The sequence below is a fragment of the Sminthopsis crassicaudata genome, chromosome 3 (genome assembly GCF_048593235.1).
Source record: "Sminthopsis crassicaudata isolate SCR6 chromosome 3, ASM4859323v1, whole genome shotgun sequence".
Lineage (NCBI taxonomy): Eukaryota > Metazoa > Chordata > Mammalia > Dasyuromorphia > Dasyuridae > Sminthopsis > Sminthopsis crassicaudata.
Window position 1 is genome coordinate 488,601,559 of NC_133619.1, and position 26,429 is coordinate 488,627,987.

At 36.6% G+C, this 26,429-nt stretch overlaps 1 protein-coding gene and 1 pseudogene across 1 annotated transcript in view; one reads left to right on the forward strand and one right to left on the reverse strand.

Annotated features, from left to right (window-relative positions):
* ATP12A (ATPase H+/K+ transporting non-gastric alpha2 subunit) overlaps window positions 1-14,266 on the reverse strand; it is a 33,377-nt gene extending 19,111 nt beyond the window's left edge. The window contains exons 1-11 of the mRNA XM_074303740.1: window positions 14,015-14,266; window positions 12,747-12,899; window positions 9,929-9,988; window positions 8,818-9,021; window positions 8,125-8,238; window positions 6,745-6,879; window positions 6,317-6,434; window positions 5,765-6,033; window positions 4,663-4,861; window positions 4,380-4,489; window positions 2,305-2,439 (exon numbers count right to left, since the gene is read on the reverse strand). Of these exons, the coding sequence (XP_074159841.1) occupies window positions 2,305-2,439; window positions 4,380-4,489; window positions 4,663-4,861; window positions 5,765-6,033; window positions 6,317-6,434; window positions 6,745-6,879; window positions 8,125-8,238; window positions 8,818-9,021; window positions 9,929-9,988; window positions 12,747-12,899; window positions 14,015-14,023 (1,506 nt within the window). The 5' untranslated portion in view covers window positions 14,024-14,266. The remainder of the gene's footprint in view (window positions 1-2,304; window positions 2,440-4,379; window positions 4,490-4,662; window positions 4,862-5,764; window positions 6,034-6,316; window positions 6,435-6,744; window positions 6,880-8,124; window positions 8,239-8,817; window positions 9,022-9,928; window positions 9,989-12,746; window positions 12,900-14,014) is intronic.
* A 56-nt stretch (window positions 14,267-14,322) lies between these two features.
* LOC141562242 (ADP/ATP translocase 3-like) lies at window positions 14,323-26,186 on the forward strand (annotated as a pseudogene).
* The last annotated feature ends 243 nt before the right edge of the window (window positions 26,187-26,429 follow it).

The following is a 26,429-nucleotide window of genomic DNA, read 5'->3' on the forward strand; positions in this document are numbered from 1 at the left end:
AGAATCACTTCACGGAAGTCTTTCCAGATTTATCTGAAATCTGCTTGTGCATCATTTCTTACAAAACAATAGTATTTCATTACATTTATATACCACAATTTGTAAAGGGCATTCCCAAATTGATGGGCATCCACTCAATTTCCAATTCTTTGCCACCACAAAAATTAGTTCTTTTTACAATGACAAAGAATTAGAAATTGAGGGGGATACTCATGAATTGAGGAATGACTAATTAAATTGTAGCATATGATTACAATGGAGTACTACTGTGCTACAAGAAATGAAGAAGGCAAAGGTTTCAGAAAAAAATGGCAAGATATATATGAACTAATATAAAGTGAAAAGAACTGAGACTGTACACAGTAATAGCAATGTTATAATGATGAAAAACTTGACTATTCAGTTATCTAAAATAATTCCAAAGGGCTTATAATGAAAAAATGCTATTACCTCCAGAGAGAGAATTGATGAACACTAAATACAAGTTGAAGTATGATTTTCTAGTTCTTTTAATTTTTGTTGTTTTGTTTTTGTAATATGGCCAATGTAGATATGTGTTTTGTATGATTTTACATGTATAATTGACTTCATTTTGCTTGCTTTTTCAGTGGGTGATGGAGAGGTAGGAGGGAGGCAGAGAATTTGGAACTCAAAATTTTAAAAGGAAAGGCTATAATAAATTATTTAATTTTAAGCAAGATCCTTTTAGGTGGTGGCACAAATTCCACTGAATTTCATATCCAGGAATGGATTATCTACTGCAGATTTCACAGCAGCAGGAATCATTTATTTCTGTGATTCTTTTCTCTATTTCAAGGTTTAGGCTGTTCTTACAGACACTAGGCAATAGAACCATATTCCCCAACATTAGGGCCAGACATCATGTGGCATAGAGAACTGAGACTAGCAAAGATTCCTTTTGTTTCTTTTCATCCATGAAATGACCTGTATACACAAAAATTTGCATTGGTCTCATGACATTCCATCTGGAGCTCCTAAACATTAACCAAAACAGTAGGGAATTATAGGGTCCTGTCAAGACAGGTAACATTAAAAAGAAAAGAAAAAGAAATTCTGGGAACTCAGAGGCTTAAATTGCATTAATTTTTACATTAGTTAAACTCACCTGGGGCTCTTTCTTTTCAGCCTACTATCAGCAAAGAGAATCTAACATATATGTATTCTCTCTGACTAGTACCTGGGAGAATGGTACCACCAAGGTAACCATCAACCTAATCTTATTTAATTAGGTATATTTTAGGAGGTTGGAAAGAAAGTGTATGTTTGTATGAGGGGAAAGTTAGGAAGGGAAGGGGGAAGGTATTTTTACTTTACTGCTTAATTCCACTTTGTTCCAGACTGAGCAAGAAAGTCACCAGTGGAATTTCTAACATTAACTAGGACTTTCTCACATTACAGGCTACCCTAACACTTTGGGTTCTGAAGAGAGATTTTCATTTCCATTCCAATATTAAGGAGATAGAAGCCGTAAAAGCACCAATTGCTACTAGGCTGATTTCCTGAGATACTGGCAAAAAGACCCATAGATTTCCAAGCTCAACTGCATGGAATGGGATAAAATCTAAAACCATTCTGGCTTGCTCATGAATTATCCACATATTATCAGAAAGGGGATTTGTCCTTAACTAATGAGGGAGGGTCTTAACTGCTTCACTGTCTTTTGAGATTTAAAAAAAATTATCTTAATTTTAATTTTAGTGTCCATAACATAGTATGATAAAAAAGATTGCATTTGAAACTACAAATCTATTAATTATAATTTGCTATTCCTTTTATAGATATAAAGTTAACATGTAAATTACTTTTTTCTTTTTCTTACCTCCTCTCCCTCTCCCACCCTATCCCCTGTCCTAAAGATGACTACCATTAGACAATTATATATATGTAAAATTATACTATATACATTTCTATTTATCAGTTCTTTCTCTGGAGGTAGATATCATCTTTCATATATCCTTTGTAGGTAATTTGGGTATTTATAATAGTCAAAAATGGCTTATTCACTTAATGCTATTTTTAAAATTGTATTACAACAAAAAGTTAGATCCCCAATCCTTCAGCACCAGACACTGAGACAGTACACATGAACAGATAATTGTAGAGAGACCTACACCCTAGTTTCTCTAGACTCATTCTTCTTTATCTACATATGCTTCTGGGAAAACAATGGAGATTATCAACCCATATTCTTCAAGCTCTAGACCTGTGAGGACATTTAGTAATTGTAGGTAAGACTGCCACTGAGCTAAGGAATAAGATCTCTCTTCTTAAGGAAAAACCCACCTGAAATTTATTGGTGGAATTAAAAGGGATTTCAGCTACTTTTCTGTTTCTTTTTCTTGTTTCCATTACATCACCCATGATGACTTCTGAGAATTTCAGGAGGGCAGTTTCTGAAGCATCTCCTATCACAATTTTCTAGATTGAGAGAAAAGGTTAAAACAAAAAAAATCAATATAACCACATTCTGTCTCTTCCATGACATTTAAAATTAACCTCTGTATTTGCTGAATGGCCATCACATGCTTAAGTATTGGAATTAATAAGGAAGAAGGGAGAAGTTGATCCTTGTCCTCAAAGTCTCTAAGCTTATTGAAAATAAAAGAAAAACTAATGAGACAAAATATAATTAACCACTAAATTGTGTTTTTTAGACAATAAATTTAGAGAAAAGAGAAATTTAAAAAGGGCTGGACTCAAAATAGTGGAGAAACAAGTTTGGATAGGGAAGATGGGGCCATGTTCCAGAGAGATTTGAAAACCAAGCATCATTTAGTTAATAAAATAGACTAAGGAGACACTGAGAAATGAACAGAAGAGAAAGCAAGATGAAAATATTGTTTAAGAAGTATAAGCCTGGCAGTGGGAATAAAGTAGCAGGAAACTAAGGTCTAGCAGTCCAGTTAGGTGACTGCTAAAGCAAAATGGGTAAAAAGTGATAAGGGCAAAACCCAAGAAATTAGAGATGAGTGGCATTTTACAGAGAAAAAAAATATTTACAGTTTTCTTGTAGATACAGGAAATAAAGAGAGCCAAAGATGACTCCAAAATTAGAGCTTGGATGACTGAAAGAATGTGATGTTGAAAGGTAGGAAATTTAGAAATGCACATTAGTTTTCTGCCACTGACTAGCTTTGTATCTTGGGTCAAGTTTTAAGCATTCTGAGCCTAAATTTCCTTTCAAAATATAAGTGGATTGAACAAGTGATCTCTAAGTATCTTAAAAGTTGAGAAATGGAAATTCAAATTCACCATGAAAGAAAACTTTTCCCACCTTAACTGCTTCAGTCCTTATGGATGTCCCCTTACTATAAATTTATCATCTAGAAAACATGATTCAGTGCTTAATCATTATTATCTTATCTAATTCATTTTTCTTTTATCTTCACCCAGAAGTGGAAGAACTTAAGCTTGGTTTTAGATATATTGCTTTCAGGGTAAGTGAAATTGGATTGGCTAGGTGGTAACATCTATTAATTATTTAGAGGATAGATTTGGGATTGAAACTTGGGTCAAAAAACACTGGACATTAAGTTTTAGGTAGGCACAAAGGCCCAGAGATTAAGCTTTGAAAATATACCCATAGTGAAAGGCAGAAAGGGGATGCATGATAAAAGGCAACAGAACAAAGGAGAGGAAGTAAGAGGAGAAACTAAGGTAGTTTCAACATAGAAACTCCAGTGACAAGTCAATAGAGAATGAAATACACTCTGGCATGCTGGTATTCACAGCTGGATATCTGGGTGAGAAGAATAGCTCTGGAATTGATCTGATCAATACCTTAAAAAATCTAGACCTATAAGTAATTATCTACTAATGAAGTAGTCTAGCTCCTGCTCAATAAAAGCCATAATGAAATATAGGCTTTCTCCATTGTTTTAATCCTGTCTGGCTCTTCATGATTCCATGGGCCTTTTGTCACTGGAATTTTCTTGGCAAACATATTGACTGGAGGGTTTGCCATTTCCTTCTTCAGTGGTAAACCAGAGTTTAAGTGGCTTGTCCAAAGTCATCAGCTAGGAAGATTTTGAGACTGGATTTGAATTCAAGTCATCTTGACTCCAAGTCTAATGTTCTATTTATTGTACTACCTACTTGCTTTGTTCAAACTAGTACAACACAGTACTTCTAAGTCATTATTTTAAAAACTCATTTTTTCCCCTACAATTCTACAAAGAAGAGTAGAATGTAGCCAAAGTATTACTTTGTTACTTGGCTAATTAATTTGTTGGCATTCCAAACTTGCTCTTAAATATAATAATTTCTTCCCATCTCATTAAATGGCACTACAGCATAAAGAGACAGGAGACATTAAGATGACTTAAAGATTTGGCTTTGGTATCATGCAAAAGTTCTACCTTCATAATGGGAACAGTTTCTTGTCCTGGTCTGAACTCAGCTCGGTTGCACAGTGTTACAATCTTGGATAAAGAAGCCCAGGTTGCAGAACTTTGGTCAAAGATCTGGGCTGGAAAGGAAGAAAAAGAATAATGTAGCAAACAGAAGTTTTCTGTAGAAAGGAGAATGAGTTTATATATCCATAGGGTACAGATTTCAGAAATACTCTGCTCACCCTTTCAGGGCTCGCATTAATTTTCCATGCTCAGTCTCACATCCTTGAGCTTGCTTCCAAAGCCTTACCTTTCTGATCTTCACTTGTATCAGCCTGGTAGATCTGGTTGTCAAACCATAGGTGGGCCACAGTCATTCTGTTTTGTGTTAGGGTCCCAGTTTTGTCAGAGCAGATGATGGAGGTAGAACCCAGAGTTTCTACTGCTTCCAGGTTCTTCACCAGACAGTTCTTCTTGGCCATCCGTTTTGCTGTCAGTGACAGACTCACCTAGAAATGAAAGAAGGAAAGAGGTAACAATGCTATTGAAACAAATAATAGAAGACTTTTGTTTAACCATTTCTGTAGAGACCATACCTTGATCTATCTTTGATAAATAATTATATACTTAGTATTTCTAGCTGGATGAATTTTTTTGGAAAATAAAGTCATGGTTATTAAGTAGAAAATTTTGGTAGATTATTGGTCAATGATGTTAAGGCTTTTTTTTTTTAAAGAAGTAAACAAAAACCCAACATTGGTTCTTTTCTTCTTTGAATAAAGTGATCCACACTGATTTATTGTTTTAGGCAAGGTAATTACGTTTATGTTATATGGATGAAAATCAACATTTGATCTTGGGCCAATTTGAGTAATTCTGTACCTCTCCAAAAAGACTGTAGGAAAGCTACCGGATTCACTTATGCCAAAGTGGATATCCTAAAGTATTTATCTCATACTCTGGATCTTCATGGAACTATTATGTTCTATCTTAATTACTTGATATCTTGAAATCTTTTGATTTCTGCTGAACCCAGAAATCTCAAAGACATTACTGTCCATTATCTTACATTTTAGTTTACAAGAGACCACCATAGAGACTGATTTACAATTTCTTTGCATCTTTTGCCTTATTTCCAGGGAAAAGTACAGCATAAATATGAATAAGTAAGCTTATTTTAATACATCTCTCCAAAAAGGAAGACCAATGCTAATAATCTTGCATTTCCAATGTTGAAACTATCTTAATCATATCTGATCTTCCAAGACTCAATCTATTGAAAACATTAAATATTATGCTCTGTGGGGAAACATTTCCACTTTAAGTCATAGAAATAACTTGTAACACATAATTCTGTGACATATAGAGCATAGGGATAAAATAAAAGTGGACAGATCACATCACAGACTTACAGTGACAGTAGCCAGAAGACCCTCTGGCACATTGGCCACAATGATGCCAATGAGGAAGATGATGGATTCTAGGACTGGGTATTTCATGGATACTGCAATGATGAAGAAGATGACACCAATAGAAACAGCCACCCCTGCCACAATATGGACAAAGTGCTCAATTTCAATAGCAATGGGTGTCTTTTCATTCCCAACACCAGAAGCCAGTGAGGCAATTCTTCCAATGATAGTCCGGTCACCTGTGTTAATGACCATTCCAGTTGCTGTTCCTGAAAGGAAAGTATATGGATAATGTTCCAGGAGGTTTTCCCTAAAACGGGTACAAACTGCTTGGGCACCTGTCTTCATCCTCTGGCCAACATAATGTACTAGGTAGGCATTGCCTTGTTCTGAAGAATTGCAAAATACAGGGTACAACTATACTTTTTTTTTTTTAAATATCTTTGAAAAAATCTTTATACAGTAGAGGGAAAGAGACTAAAGTGTAGAGACTGACCAGAGGGACCCTTAATTTTTATGGAATCTTTGCTACATACATCTAATCCGACCTACCTTCCAGGCAGGTTGTAGAATAAAAGCCAATATTCTTTGTCTCCAAGGGATTCTCATGGGTAAAATCACAAGATCGAGATTGAGCCTCTGATTCCCCAGTTAGAGAAGAATTGTCAACCTACAAATGAATCATATCAAAATTAAGAAACTTTTATTAAGTGCTTATTTTGAGTAAGGCAATGATAGGCACTGAGGCTATCAAGACAGAAAATACAGTGTCTATCCTCAAAGATCTTACTTTATTAAGAAGAGGAAAAGAAACAATATGGAAACAGTTAAACACAAAATGTATACTAAATAGTCCAAAGTAATGTCATGTAAATAAATCTGGAAAAAGTCTAGAATTAGGTACTTTGACTTTTCCTCATTTGGTTTAGTTAGGAAAGAGACTACATCTAGTCATCCTTAACAATCACATTTATGCTAACCTTACATCCATGTGAGGTCAGAATTCTGATATCAGCAGGAATCTGGTCTCCACCTTTAATCTCTACTATATCTCCTACAACCAGCTGCCCTGCAGGGATCTCCTTCTTTTCTCCATCTCTGATGACAAGGGCTTGCTGGGAAATGAAAATATAAATAAAACTTCAGAACTGACATGCCATCTTTTTCATTTACATTACCTCCATCCTTTGATCTGGAGGCTCATGAGCAGAGGGAATGATAGCTATAAGATGTAGTTAAATTAAAAGCTAGCATTTAAAATAGTGCTTTAATATTTGCAAAATTCTTTACAACATATCATTTGATTCTTAGAATAACCCCTAGAAGTGGGTACCATTATTATTCCTATTTTCTAGATTAAAAAAAACAACAACAAAAAACAGGCTGAGGTAGGTTAAATGACATATCTGGGTCATAAAACTAATTTTTGAGGCAAAATTTCACCTTTAGTCTTCCTGGCTTCAAGTCCAATGTTCTATCCACTATGCTGCCCACCTATAAGTAGGCAATAAGTATTTCTCTTAGGTCCTCAGGACCTCTAAGTGAAATAGTGATCAGAGGGACTAGAAACCATTGATAGAAGATTTGATTGGATTGGAGGCTTGAAAAAGAGAGAGAACAGGGACCTACTAGAATTGTAACTAGTTGTAGTCTAGGAAGAATCTTAGCTTGAATAGGAAAGACAAGCCAAAACCCATGAGCTCAGATTTAAAGATGAAGAATCTCAGAGGCCAACAAATTAAATGTCCTCATTGTAGAGCTGAGATTAGAGGTCTAGAGAAATGACTGGATTAAGATCACATAACCATGAATTATTTGAGATAAGATTTCAAGCCAAGTCTTCTTTACTCTAAGTCCAGTGTCCTATCCCTGATGACATGCTGTTTTTGGATGATATAGGTCATAATTATAGCAGTGACAAGCTGGATTCTTCTTTAAGAAAGAAGGGAGCCCACTCCTTTCTCTCCTCCCTCCCCATTAAGACTGCCAGTTCTTTTGTTCATTGTGGAGGAAAATGGTCAGTTTCAAAGGTAACACAGAAAACTTGCCATAGAAAGATCATTCAATATGCAATAGGAAGGATATTGAGTTAAATCATTCTGCTACCCTTCTGGTGGCAATGTAAATGAATACAGGTATTGAGGAATGAAAAAGGGCAGAAAGTATCAAGCTATGGACTTGACTCTCGTGGATATGATCACTCTCTATGCTAGTAAATAAATAGCTTACTGTCTGCACCTCTCAGTTGGCAATTTTTGAGTAAATAAACAAAAATCAGGCAGATCCAGATGAGTAGAATTGTATATAATAACAAGAAATGTTTGCCATGGCACAGGACAAGAGAATTTTGAGCTACTTACCCGAGGAATCATTTTACTGAAACTGGCAATGATGTTGGTGCTTTTTGCCTCTTGGTAATATGCAAAAATCCCAGTGAAGATAACTACCAAGGCAAGCACAAAACCTAAATAAACCTGCAAGAAAAGGAAAGGAGACCTAAATCAGAGAAACTTAAAATTATAAATCTTAAAATAGATACTCAAAATGAAGCAGGTACAATTTAGAGTAAGAATCTCTACCTGTAAGCAAGCTAAATACTCAAATACTTGGATATTTGGGGAATCATTTCATACATTTCAGTTACCAGCTATGATGAATCTCATAATGGCTTTCCTAAATGTTTCACTTATTAAACTAAGAGAAAAAACAGGTTTTGAGAGGGAGGAGATTGGAGTCCTATGCAAATTATTGATAGAGAACTTTCATTCTTAGGAACTAGCAATACTTTCCTGTTTTATCTATGTGACATAAGTAATGGCAGCAACTAGTAGAACCCTCTTTTCTGTCTTATAGATATAGAAATTGTAGCCTGGAGAGGTTCAGAATTCTTAATCTTAATCAAGAATGATTCCATGACAGAAAGAGGATGAATTTCCCTGTTTCCCTTATGCTCAGTCCAGGTCTGGCTTTGAGAGCCCTTAGCCTCTGGTATCCTTCCTAGGAGAGAGACACCAATGACAAAACCATTGCAAGAACCTTGGTATGTTACTTACATTATCCATGGAAGCAGACTTGTCCTTTGCAAACTGGATCCCAAAAGCAATCCAACAGAGGACAGCTCCTGCCCACAAGAGGATAGAGAATCCACTGATCATCTGTTTGAGGAATTTGATGATTTCTGAAGTTTCTTTGGGTGGAGAGAGGGCATTGGGACCATCTCTAGCCAAGATCTCTGCTGCTTTTGTGCTAGTGAGACCCTGCAAGAACAATACCAGAATAAGTAGTTGCTAAAAAGTAATTGGACATTCCTAGCCATACAGATGTGAAATTCCAGATTTTTTGGCCCCGGAGGAGGAAGAAGAAAGGTGGGAGGATGGAGGATGGAGGATGGGATGGTGGTTAGAAGGGGTCTTTGTGTTTGGAGTGAACATCTTGGCTTTAAAAGCTCCTAACTATCCTTTAACTTTTACCTTTGGGTTGTTGCTTTTTTCAAAACAAGGGAAAGATTACTTAAAATTCTCTAAAAAGCCATATGGTTACATAAAAGGAAGAAATATCTTTTCTTGGGTACAGGATGAGGATTTTCAGAGAAGTTAAAAAAACAAGATGGTGGTAGCTCTGAAGACAGAGAACCTGGGTTCAAATCTTGCCTCTGACACTATCCTTAGACAAATTACAATTTCCATGGTCTTCAATTTTTGTTCTGTAAAATTAGTGGGTTGGGTTAGAAGATGTCTCAGATTGTTTGTAACTCTAAATCTAAACACATTTAAATCAAAACAGTTTTCACTCAGAAAAAAATTCTTATTTTGAAATATCTATAGTGGATATTATGATCCAGTCCTTTTCTCTATATGTCCCTAAGATAGTATGTCATCCATCAGTTATGAAATCTTCTCCTTCAAAGACTTCCTTCTCCATGAAACATTACTCTATTATTCTACTATTATGTAACCTCTAAGAAACATGTTTCTGTCACGGACATCTAAACAATTTTAATTATATTCTTATACTTAATATATGCTGTCTTGTGTTACATTTACTTCTATACATGTACCCATTTTCTCTTCCTTGCCACAATGAATAACTGATATTGAAGATTTTCTCCCATCTTTCCCCAAAGACAGATTTCTGATGTGCTCATTTATCCTCTTAATGACTTACTCGGATGATGTTTGTTCCGTACTTGTCTTCTAATTCTTTAGCGTTGAGTTTGTGGTCATCCTAACATCCAAGAGTAAAAAAAGAGAGATAACCAAGTAAAGAACCAAGAGAAAACCAAGTAAAGAAAATTAACTTAAAAGTTAAGTGTCTACCTTTCTGAAAATATGTTAAAAGATGAGAACAGAAGTGGATTCATATTTATAGAATCCCAAGGTTGTATGGGGCCTTGGAAGATACAAATTGATCCACTTTAATCCATGTATTTTATCTACAACATCCCTAGCAGCTTCTGCTTAAGTACTTTGAGAAATCAACAGCTCCTGACCTTATAACACATCTCATTCCACTGATGAGCAGTACTGATTGAAACAAATAAATATATCTTCAGCTTTTATTTTTTATATATTTGAAGACAAGTACTTTTCTCTTGCTAAGCCTTTTCTCCAGGCTAAATATCACCTAGTTCCTCAGAAAGAGGGAAGACATTTCAGGACTCACAGGTAATAATGTAAAACATTATAAAATATTTTCATGACACTGTGAATTGCCCTGAGATAAAGCTACTAGCTGTTTAGCAAAGAACTAGTGCCTCATCTTTTCACATAGTTTGTCCCTTGGTTTTGTCAGTCTATTTCTGTTAGGATTTTTGCTTTTCTACTTATTCCAGAATGGTTTATAACATCAGATATAAATATCCTTTCTGTGTGAAACTTACCAGCATTGCTAATATTCACTGATTCTACCCCTTTGTTTCTAAGCTAAAAGAACACAACCTTTTTCTTAAAGTAAACAAACTCCAAGGTTGCCTATGGTTGCTAATCCCCATGAAAATTTAAGCTAAATATAAGGCAAAGTGATCAAATGTCCCGCAGGTCTGAGGTCTTATTCTTCAGACCCTAAGTATCATTACTTCAGGTATTAGCAGTAGAACTTTTATCAGCAATAACCCTCAGCTTCAATTTTCTATATTTTGCCCTAGATGGGAAAAGACTCTATTTCACCCCCCCTTCTTCCCCCCAAAAAAGAATTAAATTTGAATTCTAGCACTTCAATTATGTTTTGAACAGTTTATTCTACTGTTGTTCCTTTCTACTCTTTTAAAAAATGGCTTTGATCATGAACGAGTCTATTCTGATACAAGGTCCTGGACTCTCTCCTAGATATTGTATAATAACAACACAGTGCAAACCATCTCAATTAGGCAATAAAGAGACTTTCCCTCACTCCACCCTCAAGCCCAGTCATGCTTTCTTCAGCCAGACTTCCCAGGAAAGAAGTCAAAAAGTGGTAAAGGTCCCAGAATGGCCCACAGGACAAATAGGTTGATTAGAGATGAAGTAATTCCTTAGACTACCACCTTTCCCACGGTCTAAGCTCATTTGTCCAACTCCTTCATTTTCTAGGTGAGGAAACTGAAGCTTAGCTAGCTGAAATAACTGCTTAAAGTCACACCCTGACTTGGTCTATGGCATACCTATGACCGGAATTCAGATCTCCAGACTGCCAGAATCTTATTCTTTCCACTATGCTACTTTATAGACATTTATCTTTGCAGAAAGGTGTAAAATGTATAGAGAAAGAAGGTGACTAGCATAATAAAGAGTCATGATAGGATTCAGAAATATATCTCCATTAAAGGTAATCCTTTCATGAAGAAAAAAGGCATTTCTTTCATCTTAATTTTAGATGCTTCATATGTATCAATACCTAATTGCAATTTTAGTGTTGAAATAAACAGCCACCCTTGCAAAAACAGCAAACCCTTCTACAAAACATCTGATAGATAGTCTTGAACCTTATTTATTCACTCCCTTCTGATAACAGAAAACTTCCTAGTTATGTGGCAAAATTGTTGAATGGTTGAGCACTTCCATTGTTAGAGAGCTCTTCCTGATTCTAGGTATATTTCCCTGTTCATTCATTTATAGACACACATAGTGAGTCTATACAAATTTGTAACCTAGAAGCAGAATAACAGGAAATGAATAAACAGCTACTTTTAGAGTCAGGTAGATATATAATGGTTCTGTGACCAGGTCTTGGGCAAATTACCTTACCACTCAATGCTTCAGGCAACTAATAGTATATGTTAGCAGTACATCTTACCTGCAAAGAGTATACACATTTCTACAGAGGAAACTTTCTATTCTAATTTCTTTTCCAAACAGGAAAAGACAAATCCTTCTTGTTCCAACTCTTGGGAATCGTTCACATTTTAAAGTGTAATAAACAGAAATTCAAGGCTTTTCTATTAGTCTCTTACCCCATTAGTGCCACCATAAGAACTTAAAATGATTTTGTTCCATCTCACTTTAAGCAGTCAAGTAGAAAAGAAATCCTAAACTATGTGCCAATGATTTTTCTGGTTAGGATTACTAACTGAGAACTCTACACTTCAGTGCCTTTATGCAGAATACAGGAACCATCTAGTATAGATGGCCTCCAGGGAAAGATTGTATCAGCCTAATTTTAACATGGAACAAATTTCTTGGATGCACATTTTTTTAAACCTTAGACAATGGACTTTTCTCCTGCAAGTAGTATCTTAAAGGGGCACACCTCAAGGGGACCTTGGATCTTATGGATGGTATAGTTAATGAAATATTTCTTGGTTATAGACTTTGGATAATAGAGATTTGACTCCTGACTCTAATAATTATTACTTGTAAAACAATCTTTGTACTTCAATTTCCCTTATCTTCAAAATTTATTGTTAGACTAGATGATTGTTAAGGTTAATTCCAACTCTAAAATATGTGATCTTTTGGCAAAATAAATGTGCCATGAAAACAACAGGATGGTTCTCAAGATTACTGACCAAATCAAGTTCTTTTTTTAGTTCTTTCTGGTGGTCCTTCTTATGTCCCAAGTGGTCCTTCAGGCCTCTGTACTTTTCTTTGCCATCTCCCTCATTTGTTGTTTCGATGTCTTTTATTCCATTGACCTCAATAGAGTAAACTTCTGATTTTTTCTGAAATGGAAACAAAGATTGAATGTCAGCTTTAAAATTGTTTTTTGAGTAACTGAAGTCAAAGTCATCTCAAGTCAGGGAGGTGAGAGAAAGAAAAGAGAATGTATCATGCTAAGTCTACAAATATCTTTTCTGGTTCCCATGCCTTTCATCTCCACAGCCTTAAAAAGAGGGAGAGATAAGTGGAGTATGGATGGATAAAGGATCATCCTTCCATTAACTCCAAGAACAAAGTCATTTTTAAGATTTCTTTGTTCCTCTTTAAGAAAACTATTATGGCAAGATACACACAGCTAAACACTTCTTTTAAGTGAATAATTAGGTAGACCAGAAGGGAAAATGTCCTACTTTTCCTTCACTCTAGAGCAGAACTTTTCAATGAAGCAAGCACTTATTAAGTACCAACATATGCCAGGCAGTGTACTAAAACACTTCACAAATGTTAACTCCTTTGATCAAGAACCCTCAGATCCCTCAGATACTTTGCTGGAGCTAAAACAAACATTCCAGACTAGAAGCCAAGCCTTCACTAGCTCTCCATTATCAAACTCAAGTGGGCAAGTTCCTTTTCTGCAGAAAAGAGATGTAGGTTTGAATGATATGAGCGGGAAAGCTAAAACAAAAGGCAGCTCCCCAAGGCCATGATTCTCCTGTTTTCTTTTAGCTTTTTTCCATCTCCAAGGTCCTGAATTAGATTTATTCTTTTTCTTCTTTCCCGTCCCCAGATAATTTGGGTTTAATTCTTCACACTGAATCTGAAGTTTTTAGAAATTTGTTGTAGATAGTTGGATTGGTGAAACTGATGTGGAGAGATGACTCTTCATCTCTGAAGAAACTAGCAAAACCTGAGGACAAAGATTCTGACGAGCCGATTTCAGTCCTCTCTACTCTGTAGAATCAGCTCTGTAGAATTCTCCCAACCCATACCTCTGCCTGCCTTTGCCAAACCCTGTGGGTCTGTCAGGGCTAGCTCTCTCAGGAGAAGGCAGATACCACAAAAGTTGTAAACATCTGTGTGTGTGTCGATTTGCCACATCAGCTGAATACCCTCCTCCCTCCATCTAGTCCAAGGATGAGAGGTAGGGGTTGGAGGTGAGGCGCAATGCAGCACGCACCTTGCCCATAAGTGCTGATTGATGACGACTTGGCGTCGCTGCGAGGTTAGAATGGGCTGAAGAAGCAGTGGAGAAGTCGAGTTATTGAGCCGCAATAGAAAGAATTCAGGAGTTCGGCGATCAAATCACTGGAGCTGACAGATTGGGATGGGACAGTTGCCTGCTCCCAGAGGCAAATCTAATGTTAGCTGCAGGTTTCTCCCTCTGCAGACATCCTGACAGGTTCAGTGTGCTGCTGCTCCCTGTAGGGCAGAAAGCCCGTGCCCTCCTCCTTTTAAATCAACACCTGGGCCCCTCCCACTCTCACCATGGAGTGCCAGTCTAGCTCGGTCTCTGCCTTCTCTGGGGAGGCGGGAGTAAAATACCACAAGTATGAGGACCCTTTGGGCAAAGGATGCAGAATCTGGAGCACAGTCAAAAGGGCATATGAGGATAGGGTAGTACAGGAGAAGGAGGAAAGGGAGGAAGGAGGGAAGGGAAACAACTCAATTTTAATCTAATCTTTATTTTTTACCTCTCCATATAAATAATAGAAAGGGGAAAAATTTTTAAAACCACTTCCCCATTCTCCAATCTTAATTCAAAGCAGTATCTGGAACACCTGTGGAAGGGGAATTGCTGTTGGGGATAGGGGGAGGGAAAATGTCTGTGAGATGCTCAGGCTGTACTTTATTCATTTACTCATTCAAGGGACAGCAGAAAGCTCTACTTGGCTTAATTCCGTAATTTATATGTTACTAAATTCTCTCTTCAGCTTATATCTTCCCATGAGGGCAGACTCCAAACTGGCTAGCAATCTAGGTGCAAAGAAAGGTACCTCTTCTTTCTTTACATATAGTGGGATTTAAATCTGTATTGGAATATACATACATTCTTTCATGTGTTAGTATCTTCATAAGAAATCTAAAATTTATTTATTAAAGGAATGTGTGCACACACTTTCAATGCTAGGAAGATGCTTTGCTTCGAACATGATGTTCAGCTTGGTGGTGCAGTAGATTAGTAGACTACCAGCCCTGAAGTCAGGAGGACCTGAGTTCAAATTTAGTCTCAGACATTTAACACTTCCTAGCTGTGTGACCCTGGGCAAGACCCTGAGGCAATTGCCTCAGGAAAAAAAAAGTTCATCAAATAAAGAAGTAACTGCTTGTTTGTCTTTCTTAAAGAGCACTATGACATCAGGGAGATGATAGATACCATGACATGTAAGTGAATTAGATTTGAGGGAGGGCTGTGCAAGGTCACCTGCCTCATTTTCCTCTCCAGGGCCATCTGGGTCCAGTTGGCAATATACAAATTAAGGCAATTGGACATGGCCTTGGAAGAAATGGAAGACCTTGGATATTTTAACCTAAGGTCTTCAATAGAGCTCAGTTTGACTGAGTTCTCACTGAGTTCAGTGATGAAGGTTAGGTAACAATTGAGACAAAGAATCTTCTCTTTCATCTAATCCAAAAAAATATTTTAAAAAAACACTAATAAACAAACAAACACAAATGAATGAATTTGGGAGGGGAAGACCTTCAAGGTTTCTGGTTGAAGCAGAATTCATTGCTATTTACATTGAAGTTACACTTAATATTTAAGTCGTTTAGGACCCAAACAATGACTAAAAGAGGCTTGGCCTAGGAGTTATTGGTGGCCAACTAGAATCAGATTGGTTTTGGTTAAAAGCCTGGTTCTTAAGAAAGAAATCAAGTCCATAAACCCCAAAATATTTTGGGAGGGTTCAGAGGTTGCAAAAGAGAGGAAAAAGCTTTTAAGAGCATCTTTGGAAAGAGTATGATACTCTATGTGGATAGAGGGAGGGAAAGAGGTAAGAAAGGAAAGAAAGAAGAAATCTTCCAACTGACCAATTCCAGGTCCACTTTACTCACAGAAGTTGTTTATCTTTAGTTCATAAATAGGACTTTGACATCAGGGAGGTGATACCCTGACATGCAAGTGAATTAATTGGATTTAAGTGAGGGAACTGTGCAAGGTCACCTGCCTCACTTTCCCCTCCAGAGCCATTTGGATCCCGTGGCAAGATATAGATCAAGACGATTAGAGATGACACTGAATAAAATGGGAGACCTTGGCCTTTTTAAGCTAAGGTCTTCAACAGGTTACAGTTTGAGGGCCAATTGAGACAAAGTTTTTTTTCTCCTAGTCAAAAAACAACAACAACAACAACCCAAAAAACTGGGAGAGGAAGACTCTTAGGGTTTTTGGTGAAAGCAGAAATGATTGCTATTTATATTTAATATGAGTCAATTAGGATCCAAATAAAGACCAAAGGGAGTTTGGTCTTGAATTTATTAGTCCTAATCTGATTGGTTTTGGTTTAAGGCCCATTGCTTAAGAAAGAAATCTCACCAGTAAACCCCAAGATTTCTTGGGAGGGTCCTAAAGATAGGTGATTGACATGAGCATAAAGCTGATTTTCTGGTGGTTGGTGGATTGAAAGCACGGGCTTTATTGCAAATAACTACTGCTGAGGAATATCCCTATCCCTGGATTCTGCTTTCAATCCACCACTCCAATCACTTTCACCATTTTCAGAAAGCATGGAAAGAGAAACTGAGGTCATCATACTCTGATCCAGATGTGGTCATTAAAGGAAATAAAAACCTGATTTGTTGGTGTGTTTTTGGTAGTGGGGTGGGAGTAGGGAGGGAGAAGAAAAAAGAGTTCACAGATATTAAAAACTAAAACCATTTTTAAAATGACAATGGGAGAAGATGTTTAGTCATTCCCTTTTTCATTAAAAGGATTTCTGCCCAACTGGACATACAGATTTCCATCATCAATACCTATTTTCTTTTGGACACTACAAATCCCTAGGGTAATATTTACCCTGAACTTTTCCAGGGATCTGAATTCAGCCACTAGTGTGGTGACCACGTGTCAGCTTCTGGATGCCCAATTCTCAGGTGTCCCAGAGGGGTGTGTGTGTTGACATGTCCCAGGGAGAACAAATAGTACCTTTTCCCCAGTCTAATTTCTCTGTTGTTACAAATCCTCCTACCTCATCTTCTGGGTATTCCATAGTGCCCTACAGCACAAGGAAGATGATGTGCTCTCTAAAAATTTCTCTATGAACACAGGTGTTGGTGATGCCATAACTCAGGCAATATAGCCAGCACCTGGTATGGTCTCCACCTTGCAAAATTATGAAATGGATTTCCTCTAGGGAAACTTCTTCCCTGAGGTAAATTATCCACACCACTTTGGAATATGTTTTTTGAATGTCACCTATCTCTAATGAATTTTTGAAGGAAATGAAGTGGATTTGTTACTGTAGTCTGAAGGAGAGAAGAAGTGAATCCTTTTTTCACCTCTTCTCTCCTTCAGACTACAGTAACAAATAAGCATTTATTAAGCACTTACTAAGAGCCTGGCCTTATGCTAAGCATTTTACAAATATAACTTTTGTTTGTCACTATCACAATTTTATAGTCTGGCATATAGAGTAATTGAGTAGACTTGAATGTAGGGTTATATTTTACTACTGCAAGGACTTTAGAGGTCTTCTAGTTAAAATATTTTTATAGATAAAACAAAAACAAAAACAAAAACAACAACAAAAAAAAAACTAAGACATGGATGGACAACGGCAGAGCTAAGATTTGAACCCAGGTCTTTAGTGCTACAATCTTCCCATTGTGCTGCAGTAATTATATGCATTACTTTGCATTGCTCAACAGAATGTGTGGGCTGTTCTTGGAAGGTTTTCAATCAATCAATCAAGTATTGTAGTGCACTTTTTTTTTAACCCAGGGCTGTTCTAAGTGCTATATGGTTATAGAAAAAATATGGGCATAATCATTGTCTTTAAAGAGTTTACAATCTATTGGAGAGAGCAGGCTGACATACAAAATAACATGGAAAAATACAAAATGTGTAGTAAGAGCCTCTAAATACTCTAAGAGCTTAAAGGAAAAATAAATCAGAAGAAGACCAATAAAATTTCATTTTTTTCTCCCTTAAGATTGTAATTGTTCATTTTTTTTTTCTTCTTTTCCTTTTCTATCTCTCAGGTCCTCCATCTCAGAAAAGTAGAGCGGAGAAGGAAAGTATTGGATTCCTGGAAACTATAAATATTGCATTATTATATTCCTGGAAACCATGTTTTGCAGAACCCTTATTTAGAAATGGGGATAGTCAGTTTGGAACTGAATTGTGCATTTATCATTATTTCAAAAAGTATTCCAAAGTATAAACTAAACTGGAGGTGGTGGCTAGGCTCTAGAGAAGAGAATAATTGGGCTAAGAATGAAGAGCAAGATTTTACTTCCTGTTTCACATCTGAGCCAATTCATGATTCATCTGTCTTTCAGATTCTAACTAAGCATATTGATGCCTCAGTGACCCATTTTTGATACTTCCTCCCAATACCTGTGCCTCACCTTCTTAGGTAATTAGCTAGTCAGTTCTACCTTCTCAGTGATTGAGGGTTTACCTTGGCCTGAAAAGAAAAAATTGTAAAAAAGACTTCTTCAATTGAATATGATTTCACACACTGTTATGTTACTGAAAGACTTTTTTAAAAAGATGCCTGGGCAGCTAGGTGGTGCAGTGGATAGAGCACTAGCCCTGAATTCAGGAGGACAGGAGTTCAAATCTGGTCTCAGACACTTAACACTTTCTAGCTGTGTGACCCTGGGCAAGTCATTTAACCCCAGCCTCAAAAAAGAAAAAAAGGAAAAAAAAAAGATGCCTAAAATGTCAAATGTGTTTTTTTGTTTTTTTTTTCTTCCTGAAAGAAGCTCATATGGAGAAGTCAGTATCTTCGAAAAGGATCTTGCCTGCTAGTGCTCCTAATCTTAAGGTTTGCAAAGTACTTTACATTCATTACCTTATTTGATCCTTACAAGATCTGTGTAGGAGGTACTTTGTTTAACTACATTTTACAGACTTGCAAACTAAGATTAAGAGATGAGAATATAAGTGACTTGCTCAGAGTCACACAGCTTTGACTATATAATAAATTATAAATTTGAGTCTTATTGACTCCAAGTTCAGTGATAGATAAAAAGATCTCTGAAAATATAATCTTAATAATGGGGGTGTGAAACTGTGTTCCCTTTAATCTGTAAAATTATCACTCTGAAATTGTGTCCCCTTTTGATCTGTAAAAGAAGAGAAATCAGGGTCTCCCAGGCTCCAGAGAGGTTAGAAAGAAGGCACATCGTCCCAGAGTGAGTAAGCAATATCATTCAAGGGCAAATCAACAACCATTGATCTTCTGGGAAGTCGCATCCTCATTCAGGAAACTCTTATTTTCATTCAGTTGGGAGATCTGATCTGACAATCAGTTTAAACTGCTCCCAGCCCCTTGCCTAGATCTGCTCATAAAATAGGTTTCTGTTCACTCATTCTTTGCAGAATGTCCAAAGTAATATGCTTTGCCTCTTTGACATAGATATCAGGACTCCTGCCTACTGTGAAGACATTTTCTTCTTAGTGCCAGCCTCCATTTCCCTAATAGGACTTTGCCACTTGGAAGTCAGTCTTCCTAGCAAAGCTGACTTCTTATCTGACAATAAACTTCCCTTTTTGCCACTTAATATTTTGGGTTCGTGAATTCTCTCATGAAGAACCTGTGTTGACTAGAAGGGGATTCCCACACCTCAACTCTCTGCACTGCCTTCCAAATCACTATTGATCAGAGAAATGCAAATTAAGACAACTCTGAGGTATCATTACACACCTGTCAGATTGGCTAAGATGACAGGAACAAATAACGATGAATGTTGGAGGGGCTGTGGGAAAACTGGGACACTGATGCATTGTTGGTGGAGTTGTGAAAGAATCCAACCATTCTGGAGAGCAATCTGGAATTATGCCCAAAAAGTTATCAAAATGTGCATACCCTTTGACCCAGCCATACTACTACTGGGCTTATACCCCAAGGAACTACTAGAGAAGGGAAAGGGTCCTGTATGTGCCAAAATGTTTGTGGCAGCCCTTTTCATAGTGGCTAGAAGCTGGAAGATGAATGGATGTCCATCAATTGGAGAATGGTTGGGTAAACTATGGTATATGAATGTTATGGAATATTATTGTTCTATAAGAAATGACCAACAGGAGAAATACAGAGAGGCTTGGAGAGACTTACATCAACTGATGCTGAGTGAAACGAGCAGAACCAGAAGATCATTATACACTTCAACAATGATACTGTACGAGGATGTATGCTGATGGAAGTGGATTTCTTCAACATAGAGAAGAACTAATCCAATTCCAATTGATTAATGATGGACAGAACCAGCTACATCCAGAAAAGGAACACTGGGAAATGAATGTAAACTGTTATTTTTACCTTCTGAATCCAATTCTTCCTGTGCAACAAAAAAATTCGGTTCTACACACATATATTGTATCTAAATTATACTGTAATATATTTAACATATATAAGACTGCTTGCCATCTGGGGGAGGGGGTTGGGGGAGGAAGGGAAAAATCTGAATAGAAGTAAGTGCAAGGGATAATGTGGTAAAAAATTACCCATGCATATGTACTGTTAAAAATGTTATAATTATAAAATAAAATAAAAAATTAAAAAAAAAAAAAAACTCTCTGCACTGCCACTAACCTCATCATTAATAAAGATAGATGCTATCTGAATCCAGAGAAAAAAGTGATAAATAGAAGTATGTATAATTTTATACATATATATATCTTTGTATATATACACACATATATACATATTTATTGTTAATCTAAATGTACATAAATAGATAGATATACCTATATACCTACACCCTTATACCTATTTGTGTCTAATAGTGACTATTTCTAGAATAAAGGGAGATGGAAGAAAAAAAAATACATGATAACTTAATTGTATATTTAAAAGGAATAGCAAGTAGTTCCATGGGCAATCATATTTTAAATTATACTATGTTATGGTAATACTTGGTTTATTTCACAAATTGAAAATAAAATGAAAATAATACAAAGAAAATATTTTTTCAAGATAGATAGCTACAAGTTTTCAAAGAGAAAACTAATCTTAGGATACTCCATAAAGAATTTATTGTGTTAAATGTAAGTATAAAGAAAAAAAATCATAATTCTACCTTTAAGGACCCTATATTCTAGTGGATAGCAATAAAGAACAGGATGTTCTAATTGGGGGTGCAATAAATAAAGGGGTACTGGAAAGGGCAGGTGATATGCTGTCATATTGTGGAGGCAGCAAGGAAGTGAAATGAAAGCTCCCTCTGAGGTTCCTCATTATCTTCCATCCAGTGAAAATTCTGGTAGCTATTATAAACTAACCTTAATTTGCAAACTGGATCCCATAAACAATTCAACCAAGGATAACTCCTGCCCACAAGACATGGAGAATCCACCTTCAGGGCAGTCTTCTTACCTTGATGAGTTCAATGTCTCTGGCTCCTTCCCAACTCCTGCTCCCATATTAGGGGGCTTCAACATACATATTGATATTCTGTCAAATATTCTAACCTTATAATTCCTCAACTTATTCATTTCACATGACCTTATATCTCCACTCCACCTGTCACAAACACATATGATCATACACTTGATTTTTCCATCACCCACAAATGGTCATGAAATGATCCATGCCTATGAACTCTGAAATTCCCTAATCTGATCACATTTCATCTCCTTTTCTGCTTTGCAACCCTAAATCCTGTATATCCATACAGTGACCTCCAAGCACTTGGCTCCTTAATATCTGCCAGGATATCACCCTTACATTAGCTACACTCTCTTCCTTTTTCCATTTTGACATCTTGGTGAACCTATTCAACTCTATACTGGTCTCTTGATTCTCTAGTCCCTCATATCACTGATTGTATCCTCTCAAGCCTCTAACATCTTCTCTCTATGCTCCTACACAACTGAATGAGATTGCAAAAAAATCATAAAGCAATGCTAACTGGGTCCACAACAAACTTATGTTACAGAATTGCAATTGAACCCTTATTGTTACAAGACAATCCTTTATTTCCCTAATTAAATCACTTTTTCATTTCTCCTTAAGTCTCCCATGTCAAGTTTATTTCCTCTATCTGTATTAATAAATCTCTTTATCTTTATACATGTATATATAGAAACATATACACATATATGTATCTATATAAATGTATCTCATATATATGCCTGAAAGTGAGAAAGAAAAAGAAAGAGAAAGAGAGAGAGAGCTCAAGCACAATCCAATAAACTACTTTTGCATCTATTTGCTGCTATCTGGGCAATATGTGCTTTTCAAACACTTTGTCTTTTTCCATTGTAAGTCACTAGGGAGATCTCTGCTGAATAGCTATGGATCTCACTAAATAGGCCTTGTTTTGGGCAAGACACTAATGCTATCAGTACAATGTCATCTAGAATAGGATGTGAATAGGAAAATCAATAGAACCTTACTATCCATCAGAGAAATCTCTCTTTTATATAGATTCTGTACAAGATACAATCTATGACACTGAGTAACACTTAAGATTAACATGTTGCCCTCTTTTATGCCCGTTGTTGATCTTTAGCAAGCAGATTGCCTAATAGACTTGTCTCCATGATATCATTTGTTCTGGGATCTTATATGTTATTAAATATAAATAGAAGATGCCTCATTTGAGAAGAGCCTAAATTATGCTTTAAAAATTTTTGATGCAGAATAGATGACACAAACTTTTGTAATTTTGTTTCTATCTCAAAGTGGTACTTTTTCTGAGGGATAGCCCTGTAACTTGCTTTGCATTTTTGCAGGTGGAGATGACTCCTGATTGGTTGGGAGAATACTGAGACTTGATACTGTTTGAGGGAGAAGGAACTTGCTTTACTTTGTGGGAGATTAAGAGAGGTAAAGCATGAATTTCTGAATGGTTAATGGGAATCTATGTGGTTACAAACAGCGAGGAAGCAGGATCCCATCAATTCCTCAACTTCCAAGACTTTCAACTTCTGAGTGGATTTCTCTTGGTGAGATTGTTTCTTTTCTTCATGGCCAAAGTGAGATATTTAATCTCACTCCCAGACAAATAATTCCTTTGCTATATTGTGGTTTTTGGCCTATTTCAATCTGATTAGCTTCTTTAAATTCTGCTATATTTGGCTTAGATAAATGTGTTTACTCAATATTTGTGATGGCTTTTTGTGAGATTAGCATTGTGTCATTAGCATTTCCCCACGAGGGCTCAGGGATGGCAGCTTTTTTTCTTCAGTCAGAAACATACCCCTAGATTAGCAATATTGGAATGGTGGCAGATAGATATAATTCTAGTCTCTCTTAGAGAATAGTGGGGAGTATGCCAGAAACTTTCCTGCCCTCCCCTTAATTAGACAACTGACAGTGCTATCAGTGCCCTGTTTATTCTATATGTGAATATACGTAAAGATATATTAAATTCCCAGATGATAATTATCCATATCACCTGGGAGCAGTGCAAATACATTGAGCTATGAGTGAGGCAAACATATACATATATATATCTTTACATATAGGAGCAGACCCATTTATTTATAATTCATTTGTGTGACTAAAGATGTAGAAAATTATCTGTGAATGTTTCCTTGTTTCCTTCTCATGTTTTCATCAAGAATACCTTTGATACGTGCATAGACCACTCACATAAAGATTTTTAAGAGAATAAAAATAGGCATATATGTTCACAATTGCTGCTGTTTTTTGTTTTTTGTGGTTTTTTTTGGTTAAAAACTATCATTTGTGATCTTTTTACTTTTTGAGAAAATCACCCTCTTCCATATTCCTAGACTGTTACCTTTTTGAGGGCAGTAATCAAAGGATTATAGAAGTAAACCTGGAAGAGACATTTGAGGGTCTTCAAACCCAATACCTCTTTTCTTTCTTCTCTTTTCTTTTCCTCTCCCCTTTCTTTTCCCTTCCCTTTCTCTATTCTCCTAAATTGTTCTATTCCTTTTGAATTAAATCAGTAAATATTTATTAAGTTCCTATTGTGTGTTAGGTATTATACTAAGCTGGTATGAAGAAGCATTTTTTTCCTTCCCAACCACCCCTCCCTCAATTTAAAATTTAAATAATCTCATTATTTTACATTTGAAGGAAGTAAGATTCAGGGAAGGGAAATAACTAACCTAAACTCTCACAGGTAATAAGTGGTGCAACTAGTATTTTAATATATCTTCTGTCTCTAGGTCCAGTGTTCTTTTTAATATGATGAGGTGTGAGAATTGAGAGTAGAAGATCCCCTCAGGTCGATGTTGTAGGTTCCTTGTAAAAGAATTTGCAAACCCAAAGTCTCTGGTAAAAGAGGATTTATTTACACTAAGAAGACAGCTTGCTAGGAAGACAGTTCTCTTAGTGGGCAAGGTTCTGTCAGGATTATTGCAAAGATGGGTTTGCACTAAGAAGAAAATATCTTCATCAGTGGGCAAAATCCTGTTAGGATTTTACAGCATTGGGGCTCCTTTCATCTTTGGCCCTCAGCAGGGGACCTAATCTCTAGATGAATGTGAGAGACTGATTTTCAATTCAATTCAATTAAAAACTGAATGTGATTACTTATCTTGGGAGTTTCTCTTATGGACAGAAGGGTGTGTCCCCCCCCAGAGAAGAGTTTGAAACCCTAAATCACCTTTCCACCACAGATTAGAGGGGACACAGTTCACATCAGGGTGTCTCCAACCCTTCCCCCCAAAAGATCTCAGTTTATATCATTCCCTTCTTAAGCAGTCCCCCCAAATTCATTTGGGGCAGCGGGACTAAGGTCTCATCTTCTGCAGTTGCTTCAAGCTGACAAAGGGCATATAGCTGGCTGTACCCAGTGGGGTCCAGACTGAAGAGGGGAGATGAGTGAATTGTAGGTGGCAGCAGCAGTGTCCAGTGCTGAATGTCAGAATAGGTCTTAGGTGACTGCTATCTCCAGTGCTTATCATATTGATTAACTTTATTGAAATAAGAAGAGCAATCAGATACTAGATTTAGACCCAGAAGGGATCATAGAGCTCATCTAGCCTGATGTCCTCCCTTTACAGGTGAAGAACTGGACATGGAGAAAGTATATGATTTGCATGGGATCACACAGGTAGTAAGTTGCAGAGCTGGGATTTATACCAAGTTCCCTTGATTTCAAATTCATTAATCTTTTCAATTTGCCAAGCTGCTTCTAAAAGAAATAATTATAATTTTCCATTTAACTGAAGAGGGCATGAATTAAATAAATAGTAATAAATTACAAGGAGGTTGGTTTCATCTCAGTAGAAGGAGAAATGTTCTCTAAAAATTAATGCTGTCTGGCTGTGCAGGTGTCAGTGTATTCACATTCTTTCAGCCCTCTCATACCAGCTCTCTGCTTCCAACTCCATCAACTGGCCCTCTATAATCAGGATGGAACAGGCTATCTCCTTTGCAAAGAACTTCCTGGCTTGTGGACATTGCCACTGCTATCTCTAAGAGGACGGGGCTCCTATCACGAAGCTACTATTGCAGATACAATTTACAAATGATGAACTATAGCAGATAAGCTGCAGAAAAGCACAATGGATTTGTATGATCTGAACTCCAAAGGAACAAAGGCTTCTGGTGGGGTAACTTAAGAAATATCTGCTATTTTTTCACCCAGACCCTTAACTTTGCCTTTAAAGATAAATATAAGCAGGTATTTTTGAAAATAGAGAGCAAGTACACACAATTTTGTAGGCATTTTGCTGGTTATCTTGCTTCTGGTGGTGTAACTGGAACCACTTCTTTCTATTTTGTGAGAAATTCCTGGCAGCTAATGTTGGAAAATCTGTCACTAAAAGGGACATCAAGTTCGGGAGAGACTGCCTGGTGTAAATCACTAAGTCTGATAGAATTCATAGTTTATATCAAGGTTTTAATGTCTCAGTGCATGACTATTATCTATAGAACATACTCTGGAATCTATACTACAGCAAAAAGATAGGCTCCCAGATCCTATGGATACTCATATTGTGACAAATTGGATGGATAATTGCATAATGACTGCTGTAACAAATGTGATCTCCTATCCCTTCAATACGGTAAAGAACCGAATGATGTAGTTTGGGTACAAAGGAGCTGATATTTATACTGAGACACTTTGACTGCTGGAAGAAGATTGCTAAAGATAAGAGTAGCAAAGCTTTCTTCAAGGGTGCCTGGTCCAGTTTTCTTAGAGGCATAGATAGAGCTTTCATGCTTGTCCCTTGTGATGAATGGAAGAAAATAATTTAAGTAAAAATGGAAAACTATGAGTATAGATCATGCAGAATACTTAACCATCCTTAGCATTTTGGAGAAGAAACTCCTATTTTTTTTTATTCCAGGCAGGGAAATCTCTTAGAAAAAGGGATTCAGTTATTATGATTCATTATTCACACAACAGAATTGATGATTCAGTTTATTGATTGTTATTGGGCTTTGGGAAAATAACAGAAAAATATTGTGAGTCCAAGTAGGTAGATCTACTTAGATCAT